At 29.9% G+C, this 14,442-nt stretch overlaps 2 protein-coding genes across 2 annotated transcripts; both read right to left on the bottom strand.

The window, feature by feature from the left end:
• Positions 1 to 473: 473 nt before the first annotated feature.
• On the bottom strand, positions 474 to 4,131 carry LOC107010941 (beta-glucosidase 18-like). The gene is made up of 11 exons (XM_015210202.2): positions 3,724 to 4,131; positions 3,590 to 3,656; positions 3,458 to 3,516; positions 2,615 to 2,690; positions 2,433 to 2,507; positions 2,240 to 2,327; positions 1,913 to 2,165; positions 1,500 to 1,615; positions 1,145 to 1,394; positions 916 to 1,018; positions 474 to 784 (listed from the first exon to the last, which is right to left on the bottom strand). The coding sequence occupies exons 1-11, from the start codon at positions 3,874 to 3,876 to the stop codon at positions 474 to 476; spliced, it is 1,551 nt and encodes a 516-aa protein (XP_015065688.1). The 5' UTR covers positions 3,877 to 4,131.
• Positions 4,132 to 4,446: 315 nt separating this feature from the next.
• On the bottom strand, positions 4,447 to 8,325 carry LOC107010940 (beta-glucosidase 18-like). The gene is made up of 11 exons (XM_015210200.2): positions 8,161 to 8,325; positions 8,016 to 8,082; positions 7,878 to 7,936; positions 6,806 to 6,881; positions 6,620 to 6,694; positions 6,424 to 6,511; positions 6,096 to 6,348; positions 5,697 to 5,812; positions 5,358 to 5,607; positions 5,129 to 5,231; positions 4,447 to 4,995 (listed from the first exon to the last, which is right to left on the bottom strand). Exons 1-11 carry the CDS (start codon positions 8,323 to 8,325, stop codon positions 4,685 to 4,687), a joined length of 1,563 nt encoding a protein of 520 aa, XP_015065686.1. The 3' UTR covers positions 4,447 to 4,684.
• Positions 8,326 to 14,442: the final 6,117 nt, after the last annotated feature.

The following is a 14,442-nucleotide window of genomic DNA, read 5'->3' as shown; positions in this document are numbered from 1 at the left end:
CTTCTTTTCTTTCTTTTTTTATATAAAAAAGTTCAATTTCAAAAAATGATACTCCCTTGTTCCAATTCAATATGTAAATTTTGTTGGTGTATGGTTTATCAAGCTGTGTGTTGTTGGAGACCATTTGCTCTGAATTTTACAACACTAGTGACTAAATATCAAATGAACACAAATAATATTACTAGTGTAATGGTCCATGCATGTATTACTGCTTTGTCATCAATAAATCAGGATAATTATAATCAACTTTCAATAGAGTATTTCTGCATAATTAATATACATCTTGTTTACATAATTACAGTTCCATTGAAGTGAATACAAGTAAGGCTTGAGCCTAATCTCCTGCAATATGAAGACAGGGATAAGGCTGAACACTAATTTGTTTCATTACACAATAAACTGTCTTCTAACAACAGACACTGAATGAAAATAATCTCAAGAAGCCTCCGCTTTTCATCGTCTTCTCCCGGCCACTAGTCCTGGGCAGTATGTGTTTCAAGCTGTTTTTTGAAGTTATACATGAGCTGTTTATATCTGGTAGCTGATAATTTTGGGATTCTCTGGAGATTAGTGTAGTTGACATAGTAAAGTCCAAATCTTAGCTTATATCCATCTAGCCACTCAAAGTTGTCGAGAAGGGACCAAACAAAGTACCCCCTCACATCTGCACCATCCGTGATTGCATTTGCCAATGACTTTAAGTAGCTACGCATATAGTTCACTCTATGAAAATCGTTCAAGGTGTCTATTATTGAAGGATTCAGATTGTCATTCTCAGCAATGCCTGCAACATCCACTTGTGTCAGTAATTGCATCCTAACCGATCCAAATGCATCTTGTTCAGGTTATTAGTTGATAAATTAAGCTATATCTCACTTTTATATGACAAGAATGTGAACTTTTTTTTCTTCTTACCATTTTCGGTGATGACCATTGGAGTATTGTTGAATCTGTCCTTCATGTACATCACAATTTTTTTCATCCCTTGTGGATACAGAAAGAGCCAGTCCACTTCAGTCTGATTCATTTTGAAGTTGTGGAAAATAATTAAAATTCAGCAATGCACAAAGTGCCAGTAATAGTTTGGCATAGTGGAGGGTTAGAAGATGAGGAATGCTCAAATATTAAAGAGGAGAAAACATACAGGTTGACCAATGTAGACGCCATCTTTTTCTCTAGTATCTAAAAAGGAACCCTCTGTCCAAGTTCTTCCATGTTCACAGGCAGAATATAAGCAATCTTTGATATATGCAGCCGTATAGTAATTGATGCCAATGAAATCCAAGCCATAACTCAGCTTGCTCAAATTATTCTTTGAAAAGTCTGGTAGATTAGATCCCAGAATTTCTACCATTTCTTTGGGATATCTTCCTAATATAATAGGGTCTAAAAACCTGCATATATAGGGGTACTTAGTAAAAAAATAACATTTTTTCCCTCTCTTTCTGATGCACAAGAAACCAGATTCCAGTACTGAACTACTGATAAGGAAAGATTACCAGTTGACGTAGAATGACCGAGCTCTCTCAGCTGCAGCTATGTCTTCAGAGGAATTGCTAAATGGTTCAAACCATTGGGTATCCAAAGAAATTCCAATCATTCCTCCTTGTCTTTTCTGAAAAGCAGCATAAAATAGACTATGTTACTGATACTTGTATGGTCTTCTAATGAACTTTTAATATACCATTTGATAGATAAGAGGGAGAAAGCAGTTTCCAAGAATAAATTTTTGAGCTTTAGTCTTTTATGTAAACCATTTTCCTTTTCTACTCCCCCAAAATTCACCTTCATATCATATCCAAGCCAGAAAACAGCGTTGCAATAAAGGAGGAATCCATTTGGACTAATTCTGCAAGATCATGTTATGTTGAGAGTTGACATGGCGATGAGGAATAAGGGCATAGAGCTCAACCTGATATCTGGTACGGTAAATACTGACAGCAGCTGCATGAGATAGGATCATATTGTGAGCTGCAATGAAGGGCTCCCTTTCTGAATCACCAGCACTACAATTCCCAAATATACCGGAGCATCGAGCTGGAGGGTAAGTTCCCTCTCTATAGCCACGAACGGCCATAAGGTTAGGCTCATTGATGGTTGTCCAGTATTTGACTCTGTCCCCAAAATATTTGAAGCATATGTCTGCATAATAGCTGAAATCATCCCTGAAACACGACACAAGTTAACATGTTCATCATATACAACTACCATAAAGTGTAAGATGGGAGCCGCTACTTACTGTATTCGTGAACTAAGCCAACCACCATATCTTTCCTCAAGTTCTTGTGGCATGTCATAATGTGTTAATGTGATCAACGGTTGGATCCCTGAATTTCACAGCACATAAAGAAGTTTTCTGAGCCCAACAAATTAATAACCTTTTTGCTTCATTTTGGATTTATCAAACTATTAGCAAGTGAAGCCGAATTGACCTTTCTGTAAGAGTGCATCAATAAGCTTATTATAGTGCTCAATTCCAGCCATATTAACATCTCCAAATATCCCCTCTGAGTCAAATTTACAACCGACAAAGGAAAAGATCGTTCAATGGAAATGACAAGAATGAGTATTTGCTGAAAATGAAGGGAAGAGACTAGTGACAGTTATAACTTACTGGGCAGAATTCTCGCCCACGAAATAGAGAAACGATAGCCATTAACACCCATATCTTCCATGAGCTTAACGTCCTCCTGTTTCATTTTATTACCAAACATCAGAATTCTTCAATTTCATGTTTTGCACATAGACTTCTTGCTAATACACTGCATTAGTCTAACATTCATTCATTTCTGAGACACTTCGACTTGTTGCAGAACGAAAATTTTGTGCTCCCCAGTTTTGCTATTAGCAAATTCCTTATGACTGATTAATTCGACACAAGTTATGCCAATTTTAGATCTTAGATACTGAGAAATTTCTAAATTTGTGTCAATCATGTATGCTCTGTTGCCAGCACAAATTAGTGTGTTTACCTTTTCTTCGCGAATGAAAAAGTTAATTCTCATCTCCAAAAGTCTCATTAATTGTTCCTATCTAATCAGTTCATTGTTGATTTTGAGAAGGCCAAAACAGAATTTATCCGAAAACATCTAATTAATATCAATGTTTCTCACTACTATAGATCCCATTTCAACAGGATTAAAAAGATGCAAGAATGTGTTAGTTAGCCTTGTGAAATAGCCAGCCTAAAATAATAAGAAGCCACTAATACTATACTATTTATCAATTTATAGTGGGGCTTATAAAATTAAATGAATTGCCCACTTATCAGACAAGTATGTCCTACTCCTACATATTATGGACCAAACCACTCTTTCACTAAAAAAAAATATTTCTTTTTCTTAAACTGTAATGGATCAGTTGAAAAGAAAAGAAAAAGAGTTGTGTGAACCTATAAACAACAACGTTTGTAGAAATTACATTAAAAAGGAAAAGTCAAATGATGAATTAGGTTTACCAAATAACGATTGTAGTGATCTACAGCAACATCTCCGTTGCTTCCATCCTTAATATGACCTGCAACAACACTAACCAAAATTAATAAATTTTAAAAAGAAATTGAGATTCATTAATTTTTTTATAAGCTCACCAGCTTCGTGAGTAAAAACGTCCCAATTGTTGAGACCTTTTCCATCACTGAGAATAGCTCCTTCATACTGCGGATAAACGAAAATTGTACTCATAAGCCCCCCAAAAAGAAAACAAAGTGTAGGAAGTAAATACCTGGTAACAAGAAGAGGATGTTCCAAATAAGAAATTGCTTGAAGATGAAACTTGGTTAGAATTTTTTTTGATAATATTAAGGATATCTGTTTGATGACATGATGATATTAGGAAACCACAAAACAACATGCAAATTGCTATTCGACAAAACATTGCAGGAAAAATAGAGAGAAGTGGTAGCTAGTATTTCTCTTTCAAGCTCAGAGAAATAGGCATAAAGAATAATAGCACGCTTTTGCTTTATTAATAGAAAAAATGCTTAATTTCTCCCGTCCATTTTGAATATGATTTCATATATAGGAATAATAAATATTATCTCTTCTTCCTACTGTTACTCTTTTTATTCCATTTTGGATTATTACTACTTTAATTTAAAAATTCAAGATTAGAGTATTCTTTTAGCATTAAAGAACAAAATAATCAAAATCTCAAAAATAATACTTGCTCCATTTCAATTCATTATATAATTTTTGTTGATGTGTATGGTTTATCCAGCTTTGGGTTGGAAGACTTTTGCTTTGAATTATATAGCCTTAGTGACTAAATATCAAATGGACAGAAAAATAATCGCTGGTTTATAATTTTCTGCTTTGTTACATCTGAGCCATTAATCTGTCAGAATAATAAGATTTTTATAGGGCCATTCTACTAACTGTCAATTCTATAACTGCACCATTTAACAAAGTATATTAGTACAAAAATATAATTCAAATGGTTGCTCTCTCTTGAACTTCATATTTTATTATGCTAGACTTTGGACTTTCCTATAATGGAGTTGCTGTAGGTTCTAGTTAGCTTGGGTCTCTACGCCAACAAGTTATATATAGTTGATAAAGACTAGTATTCAAATATTAGACAACCTCTTCCAACAGAATATTTCTGTGTACTTATTAAATCTTGTTTAAATGATTACAGTCCCATTGGAGTGAAAATAATATTTACTTTTCATCGTCTTCTCCTCCTAGTTCTGGGCAGTATTTTTTTTGAGTTGTATGTTGAAGTTATACATGAGCTGTTTATACATGGTAGCTGATAATTTTGGGGTTCTCTGAAGATTAGTATAGTTGACATAGTGAAGTCCAAATCTTAACTTATATCCATCTAGCCACTCAAAGTTGTCGAGAAGGGACCAAACAAAATACCCTCTCACATCTGCACCATCCGTGATTGCATTTGCCAATGAATTTAAGTAGCTATGCATATAGTTCACTCTATGAATATCGTTCAAGGTGTCTGTTATTGAAGGATTCAGATTATCATTCTCAGCAATGCCTGCAATGTTACCAGTTGTGTCAGTGGATGCATCCTAACAGATCCAAATGCATCTTGTTCAGGTTATTAGTTGATAAATTAAACTATATCTCGCTTTTAAATGACAAGAATGTGAAATTTCTTTTCTTCTTACCATTTTCGGTGATAACCATTGGAGTATTGTTGAATCTGTCCTTTAGGTATATAACAATTTTTTTCATCCCTTGTGGGTACAGAAAGAGCCATTCCACTTCAGTCTGATTCATTTAAAGTTGTGGAAAATAAATAAAATTCAGCAATGCAAAAAGTGCCAGTAATAGTTTGGCATAGTGGAGGGTTAAAAGATGAAGAATGCTCAAATATTAAAAGAGGAGAAAACATACAGGTTGACCAATGTAGACACCGTCTTTTTCTGTTGTAGCTAAATAGGAACCCTCTGACCAAGTGTTTCCATGTTCACAGGCAGAATATAAGCAATCTTTGATATACTTGGCCGTATAGTAATTGATGCCAATGAAATCTAAGCCATAACTCAGCTTGCTCAAATCATTCTTTGAGAAGTCTGGCAGATTAGATCCCAGAATTTGTACCATTTCTTTGGGATATCTTCCTAATATAATAGGGTCTAAAAACCTGCATAGGGGTACTTAGTAAAAAATAATCTCTTTCTGATGCACAAGAAACCAGATGGTAGTACTGAACTATTGATAAGGAAGGGTTACCAGTTGACGTAGAACGAACGAGCTCTCTCAGTTGCAGCTATGTCTTCTGGGGAATTGCTGAATGGTTCATACCATTGGGTATCCAAAGAAATTCCAATCATGCCTCCTTGTCTTTTCTGAAAAGAAGCATAAAATAGACTGTTATCTTCTAATAAACTTTTAATATGCCATTTGATAGATAGAGGAGGAAGTATTTTCCAAGCATAAATTTTCGAGCTTTAGTCTTTTATGTAAACCATTTTCCTGTTTGACTCCCCCAAAATTCACCTTCACATCATTTACAAGCCAGAAGATAGCGTTGCACTAAAGGGGTAATCCATTTGGACTAATTCTGCAAGATCATGCTGTGTTGACAGTTGACATGGCGATGGTGAAAGGGCATAGATCCATTGAACAAACCTGATATCTGGTACGGTAAGTGCTGACAGCAGCTGCATGAGATAGGATCATATTGTGAGCTGCAATGAAGGGCTCCCTTTCTGAATCACCAGCACTACAATTCCCAAGTATACCGGAGCATCGACTTGGAGGGTAAGTTCCTAATCTATAGCCACGAACAGCCATAAGGTTAGGCTCATTGATGGTTGTCCAGTATTTGACTCTGTCCCCAAAATATTTGAAGCATATGTCTGCATAAATGCTGAAATCATCCCTGAAACACGACACAAGTTAACTTGTTCATCATATACAAACTACCTTAAAGTGTAAGATGAGACCAGCTACTTACTGTATTTGTGAACTAAGCCAACCACCATATCTTTCCTCAAGTTCTTGTGGTATGTCATAATGTGTTAATGTGATCAACGGTTGGATCCCTGAATTCACAGAACATAAAGAAGTCGTCTGAGCCCCCTATTAACTTTTTTGCTTCATTTTGTATTTATAAATATCTTAAAACTATTAGCAAGTGAAGCCGAATTGACCTTTCTGTAAGAGTGCATCAATAAGCTTATTGTAGTGCTCAATTCCGGCCATATTAACATCTCCAAATGTCCCCTCTGAGTCAAATTTACAACCGACAAAGAGAAAGATGGTTCAATGTAAATGACAATTAGTAGTATTTGCTTAAAATGAAGGGAAGAGATCGACTAGTGACAGTTATAACTTACTGGGCAGAATTCTGGCCCACGAGACAGAGAAACGATAGCCATTAACACCCATATCTTCCATGAGCTTAATGTCCTCCTGTTTCATTTTACTACCAAACATCAGAATTCTTCAATTTCATGTTTTACACATCTACTTCTAGCTAATACGCTTCATTGATCTAACATTCGTTCATTTCTGAGACACTTTGACTTGTTGCACAACAAAAATTGTGCTCCCCAGTCTTGCTATCTTGCAAGTTCCTTATGACTAATTAATTTGACACAAGTTTATGCCAATTTTAGATCTTAGATACTGAGAAATTTCTAAATTTGTGTCAATCATGTGTGCTCTGTTGTCAGCACAAATTAGGGTGTTCCCCTTTTCTTCGCGAATGAAAAAGTTAATTCTGATCGATCACAAATTGTTCAAGCATAGCTACTTTTTATCTAATCAGTTTATTGTTGATTTTGAGTAGGCCAAAACAAAATTTATCCGAGAACATCTAATTAATATCAATGTGGCTCACTACTATAGATCCCATGTCAACAGGATTAAAAAGATGCAAGAATGTGTTAGTTAGCCTTGTGAAATAGCCAGCCTTAAATAATAAGAAGCCAGTAACACCATACTATATATCAATTGATAGTGGGGGCACTGGGGCTTATAAAAAGAAATGAATTGCCCACTTGTCAGACAAGTATGTCCTACTCCTACATATTATGGACCAAACCATTATTAACCTACTCTTTAAAAAAAAAAAAGAATTTTTTTTTCTGGTCTTTTTAAAAATAATAATTTTTTTATAACATTTTAATTTTAACTTTTCACGATCATTAGATTAAAACGCAGTTTGATATATTTGACATAACTTTAATTTAAAATTACAAAATTAAAAAAAGAAAAAGAATTCTTTTATTAAATTTCGTTGTAAGTCAAACAAGGTCATCTTTTTTTAAACGAAGGGAGTATCTTCTTTTCGTTAGCTGTATTGGATCAGTTCAAAGAAAAGAAAAAAGAGTTGTGGTCCTATAAACAAGAATGTTTGCAGAAATTACATTAGAAAGGAAAACTCAAATGATAAATTAGGTTTACCAAATAACGATTGTAGTGATCAACAGCAACATCTCCATTGCTTCCATCTTTAATATGACCTGCAACAACACTAACCAAAATTAATAATTTTTTTAAAAAAAGAAATCGACTAATAGAAATTGAATTTTATAAGCTGACCAGCTTGGTGAGTAAAAACATCCCAATTGTTAAGACCTTTTCCATCACTGAGAATAGCTCCTTCATACTGCGGAGAAAAAAAAAATTGTACTCATAACAAGAATTCAGCCCCCCCAAAAAAAAATCAAGTGTAGGAAGTACATACCTGGTAACTAGAAGAGGATGTTCCAAATAAGAAATTGTTTGAAGATGAAACTTGGTTAGAATTTTCTTTGATAATATTAAGGACATCTGTTTGATGACATGATGATAATATGAAACCAGAAAACAACATGCAAATTGCTATTTGACAAAACATTGCAGGAAGCATAAAGGAAAATTAGAGAGAAGTGGTAGCTAGTATTTCTCTTTCAAGCGCAGAGAAATAGGCATAAAGAATAATAGCACGCTTTGTCTTTATTTATAGAAAAAATGTGATGTACTATATAAATTATAGACATGATATATATATATAAATTATAGACATAATACATATATTAAATCTTAAATTTGGCTTCAAATTTTAATTTTGACTTTCAATTTTCATAATGTACAAACAGATAACTTTATGGAAAAATTACATAAATTAATACATTTTAAAAAATAATTACAGATTTTAGCGATACTTTTTGTTTATTACCATTTATAGCAATACTGTGATAAATCTGTAATATGTATTAAAAGTGAATTATTTATGCAATATATTTGAATTATAATTGTTTTTTAAATATATTGTGTTTGTTTGGTAAAAAATGGTCACATTGTATTATAAGTGTATTAAAATGTGTGATAAATGTATTTTCCATCATTAAAACTTGTATTATATGTGAATAATAAATTGTGCTTTGTAATATGTATTAAAATTGTATTATAAATGAATTAAAAGCGATCAAGTGAAAAAAAATATTGTTGCTATAAATGGTAAATATTTTATTATTATAGCACATTTATGTAAGTTTCCCTAACTTTATCTATCCAACTTTTTAGTAAATTAACACATGAGTCATATATGACACAATACACGTAGGATATCATGTAGGACAAAAAATGACATGTAGAACATGTGAGTCTGTTTGTTCAAACTTTATACAAATTTAAGTGTCTACTCAAAATTGAAGTGCATAAATCTGATTCGAAGCCGAGTTAGAAGACATATTTATGTATTATGCCTAATTTATATGGGTTACTTTCTTAGGATAGAAGCGAATAACTTTTTTTTGCTTCAAAATTCAAATACTCGCGTACAAACTGGGACCTCCTCTGTCTATTTTACTTGTCACGTGTTTATTAAAAATAATTAATTTAAAATATTATATTTGTTTACGTGTTTATTAAAAATAATTAATCTAAAACATTATATTTGTTTATTATAGTGAAAATCTATTACATGAAATTCAACCTGTATTTCATCTTTGAATATCATTAAAAATAAATCTTCTCTCTTCTTTCTACTATTACTCTCTTTATTCCATTTTAATTTGAAAATTATACTATAGAAATTCAAGGAATAACTCTTTTTTATAATGTTCAAATCTAAAAAATAAGAGTCAATTTTCCAAATAGTCATTCAAGTTAAAGAAATTGCCTTAAAATATCATTTATATTTCATTAAGGATCAAAATATTATCCAACTATCACTGTTTTCCTTCAAATATACTTGACAATTCAAAAACATTACTCTCTCCTAGTTGGCATGACGTGTCATTAAAGTCTTTTTTTAATAATAGACTAATTCAGTTCATTAAACTCATTTAACTAAAATGATGATCATATTGTTTTTAATTTTTTTAATTAATTTATTAAGAATAAATTTTTATACTTAAAATCTTTTCTCATAATTAAACTTTTTATTTTTTTATATTATGCAAAATGCGTTCTTAAAACGTACTATAATCTCATCAATTTTAAATACTAATAAATGCATCCATTCAAAAAATATTGATATACAAATCACTCATGAATGCTAATTTACTTTAATTAATCATAAATTGTATAATAAATCAATAATATTAAAGATCGATTAATTATTAAAAAATAATTATTTGGGTGCTTTGAAATCCATATATACTTATAATATCTATTTTTAAAAGAAAATAGTAAGAAAATAATATTTATAGAAAATAAATTTTTTATCTTTATTTATTAGTATATTAATCTCATATAATATGTATACTATCGAATTAAATTAGTAAATTCAATTAATTATTAGTTTATTTATTGATGTTTAATCGTATGAAAAGTTATAATATAATATAATATAATATAAAATAAAAGAAGAAAAATAAAACCAAAATTAAAAAAAATTAAATTATAATTTTCTTTTTCTTACCAGTTTTTTTGTCAACTTTACAAATTTATCTAAATACTTTTATTAAAAAATTGTTTAAAATTTTTAAATAATTTAGTTAGAAAATTTTAAATTATTAGGTAATAATTGCACACAATGATTTTTCATTGAATTTTGTTTGGTGACAATATATAAAGTTACTAGACTTTTTAAATTACTTCTTATAATCTTCATAAATTCTCATGTAATTTATATATTTATTTTGTAGAGACATAAGTTTGATGAATTAAATAGGTCTATTTTTTTTTTTTAAAATGATTATTTAATGTCAGGGCTTATCAACTAGAATTTAAGGAGACTTTTGAGGTATTTAGTATTTCTAGTGGATAAAAAATATAATATTATTCACTTCTTCTTCTTTTTTTTTTCAAAAAGAAAATATCGGAAGCATGAATTGCAAAATATACAATTAATATTATTGTAATAATTAATTGACCCTTGATATTATTGATTTATTATACAACTTATGATTAATTGATGTAAATTAGCGTTTATGAGTGATATGTATGTAAATATTTTTTTGAATGATGTGTTTATAAGTATTCAAAATTAATAAAATTATAGTACATTTTTAAAATGTATTCTTCATAACATAAAAACAAAAAGTTTAATTTTGATAAAAGATTTTAAGTATGAAAATTTATTCTTAATAGATTAAAATAAAGTAAAATAATATGATCATTAATTTAGTAAAATAGGTTCAATGAATTAAATTAGTCTATTATTAAAAATGACTTTAATGACATGTCATGCCAACTGGGAGAGAGTGATTATTTTAAAGTGCCAAGTATATTTGGAGGAAACTAGTGATAGTTGAATGATATTTTGATCCTAAATGAAACATAAATGATATTTCAAGGCAATTCTCTTAACTTGGGTGACCATTTAGGGAATTGACTCAAAAAATAATACTCGCTCTGTATGGTTTGTCAAGCTTTGTGTTGGAAGACTTGCTTTTGAATTATATAGCATTGGTGACTAATCATACAATGGACACAAATATAATTAGTAGGTCAATTGTCCATGCATGTCTATCAGTTTACAATCTTCTGCTTTGTCACATCTGAGTCATTAATCAATCAAGATAATGAGATTTTTATAAGCTGAGAAAAAGGGCCATTCTTTTTGTGTGTTGCAATTGTCTTCATTTTTTTTCAAGTCGAATTTACATTGGATAAGGTTCATTCAGGTGTTTCTCTATTAAAATATTCATAAACAAAACTTAAATACGAAATTAATTCATGAGATATATCGACAATCGCTTATACTTTTCAAAACTTTTGTATTAGTTCTTTAATGTGGTGTTATTGTAATATTTATATTCGATTACTTTATGTGGGTTCCTCAGGCGAGAATCTTGGATGATTTTTTTGTTTTGTCATTATTATTGATCAAGTATAAATGAATAACATTTTAAGAAAAGAATATGGGCAATTAAGAAAGAAAAATAATAGTGTGATACAGAAAAAGTCACAAAAGTCCATGTGAGGATTAGATAGGAAAAAAAGATATGGATATAATTATATCTACCGAATGAAAGGTCGTTTTCTAATTTCTTTTCCTTTCTTCTTCAAGAATTATTACTATTATTATTATTATTATTATTATCATTATATTCAATATTCAAGTTATGCTCGATTGATTTAAATTCGCATCAAAATAAAATATTGGATTATTATTTTTAGAGGTTAAATCTAAAAGACTTAAACTTCTAATAAAAGAAAAATATACTTTTTGCAACAATTTTTTCACAATTAAATTGATAATTTATTTGGCTTAATGATTATATCGAATTTTATAAGTAAAATGATTATGACATGAAATGAAATAGCTGATAATTATAGGGTTCTCAACCAGTCAAATACTAATCAATCGTTTAATTAAAAAGATAAGAATAATAATTCTGATATTTTATGAACTATTTTGTTCTGCATATCATAGTAAGTACTTATTTTATCATAAAATTATTTTATCTCAATTTATAAAATATTTTTTAATTATTTTATCTCAATTTATAAAGTATTTTTTCTATCACATTTCACCAACCTAACGACATATATTGTCCAAGCATGTAAAAATTAAAAAGTCGAATAAAAAATGCTAATAATTGATTGGTGAAGTTGCGAGTTCACCCAATTAGGTGGAAACAAGCAAGTAATCACTTGCCTTTGGGTTTAGTTAGGTATAAAGTTGCATTTCTTGTCCATTTATATCACACAGACAAAAAAACTTAATTATATATTTTATCTTTATTATTAGTGAAATAAAATAATTATTTTACATTACAAATTATAAATCTTAATTCTTTTTATATCTTATCAAATAATATAGATAATAGTATCTACAACGTAGTTATTTAGATCATTTTATGTACGGAGAATTTTTCTCCGAACATGTTTATACTATTATTTTTTTAAAAATAATCAAATAATATCGTATAAATAAATTAAATTAGAGTAAATATTTTGTGCCAAATTGTGATTAACTAACTAGTGGACAACTTCATTTGCCATCTCCAAAAGTTGACTTTGCGACGCACTAGTGGACTGTGGTATTTTGTGCCTAATTTGTATGTCATTTGGTATATTTTCAACAATGAAATTATTGAGTACCAAACTTTGAATAACATCTCCTGAGCAAATTTTATTATTCCTCTTTATTTCAATCCTTTCTATGTTGTTTATAAAAGAATATTAATTTTATTTTTTTAAAATTTGTTGTCTTAGACATTTTATAATGTATTTAATTAGCTAGAGAAGCTTCTCACTCAAAATAAACATAAGTTAAAAGTACTTCTAAATTTTAAAAGTTTCTCCTTAAATTAAAATATAGGAAGTATTAAGTATTTGAGAAGTAAAATTTTTTTTTTACAAATCTAATTACAAATTTGAACTTTTGATTTTTTAAAATGACATAAATTACACCTTATAGTTAACTACAAAATTAATTTACACACTTTAATTTTAGAGGCTATCAGCCCCTTCCCTTTATCTTCTTTTTAATGGATATTTGATATAATTTTAAAGGGATAATCGTGGAGAATGACAAACTAAGGAAGGTAATTAAATGAAATAGCTCCCCTTTCAGTTATTCCCTTTAAAAGGCAAAATATCGGTCAGTTTGCTATATCAGGCCCACCGAATTGTATAAAAAAATTTTCCCAAAAGAAAATCCTCTTTTTTCTCTTTCTCCTGTATATTATACAATCTTTCTTCTTTCCTTCAGTTTCTCCCCATTATTCTCCACAATTTCAATTTCAAATATCCAACTTCTCTAGCATGCACGTCTTTGCTGTTTTTCAAAATTATTTATAAATTTCAAGGTACCGCCTAAAATTCATCTCACATTATCAATTTTTGTTAATATTTTTGAATTTCTTAAAATACTTTTTCACTTCACTTCTTAATCCCTTCAGATTTTTGGTTCAAACAATGGATGCCCAATCTCCATCGAAGAGATTCATAAGAGATATACTATTGCATGTCGAAAATAATGTTGAACACCCATCGTTTTTCTGGGGTCTAACTCAGGATTTTGGGGAGATTTCAGGTTCATTATCTAATTCTAATACAATGCAAGAGATCATATCCAAACTCAATAATGACCCAAGTAGATCTGTGGATGGAGGTGTGAAAAATCCTTTTGACGTTGTTGCTGGGTCAAGTAAGAAAAGGAAACATAATATAATGTTTTTACCGTTCATAATAATAAAAATGAAGTTGTTGGTTCTGGGTCAATCGAGCATCATAAGTTATCTGTATAATCATTGTCCATGTACATGTTTAGATTTTATATTATATGTTTTGTATTTGATTCATGTCTTATACTGTCATTGCATAAATTTATAATCTATCTTTATGTATATGTTTTTGTGTTTCTGTTGATTCATGCATTATACAATTGTGTTTGTATAAATGTATAATAAATTATTTTATATGTTTCTATGCTTATATAATTGTGCTTTTATAAATGTATAATATATCTTACTATCTGCTTTCTATTCATATATTATACTGCCCACTTTACTGCCTCCTTATACAATTGTGTGTATAAGTGTATAATTTATCTTAGTATCTGATTTTGTGCTTATATAATTCTGGT

This window comes from Solanum pennellii, chromosome 2, assembly GCF_001406875.1.
Source record: "Solanum pennellii chromosome 2, SPENNV200".
Taxonomy (NCBI): Eukaryota; Viridiplantae; Streptophyta; class Magnoliopsida; order Solanales; family Solanaceae; genus Solanum; species Solanum pennellii.
The sequence above is the reverse complement of the archived record's forward strand: the minus strand, read 5'-3'. Positions and strand labels throughout refer to the sequence as shown.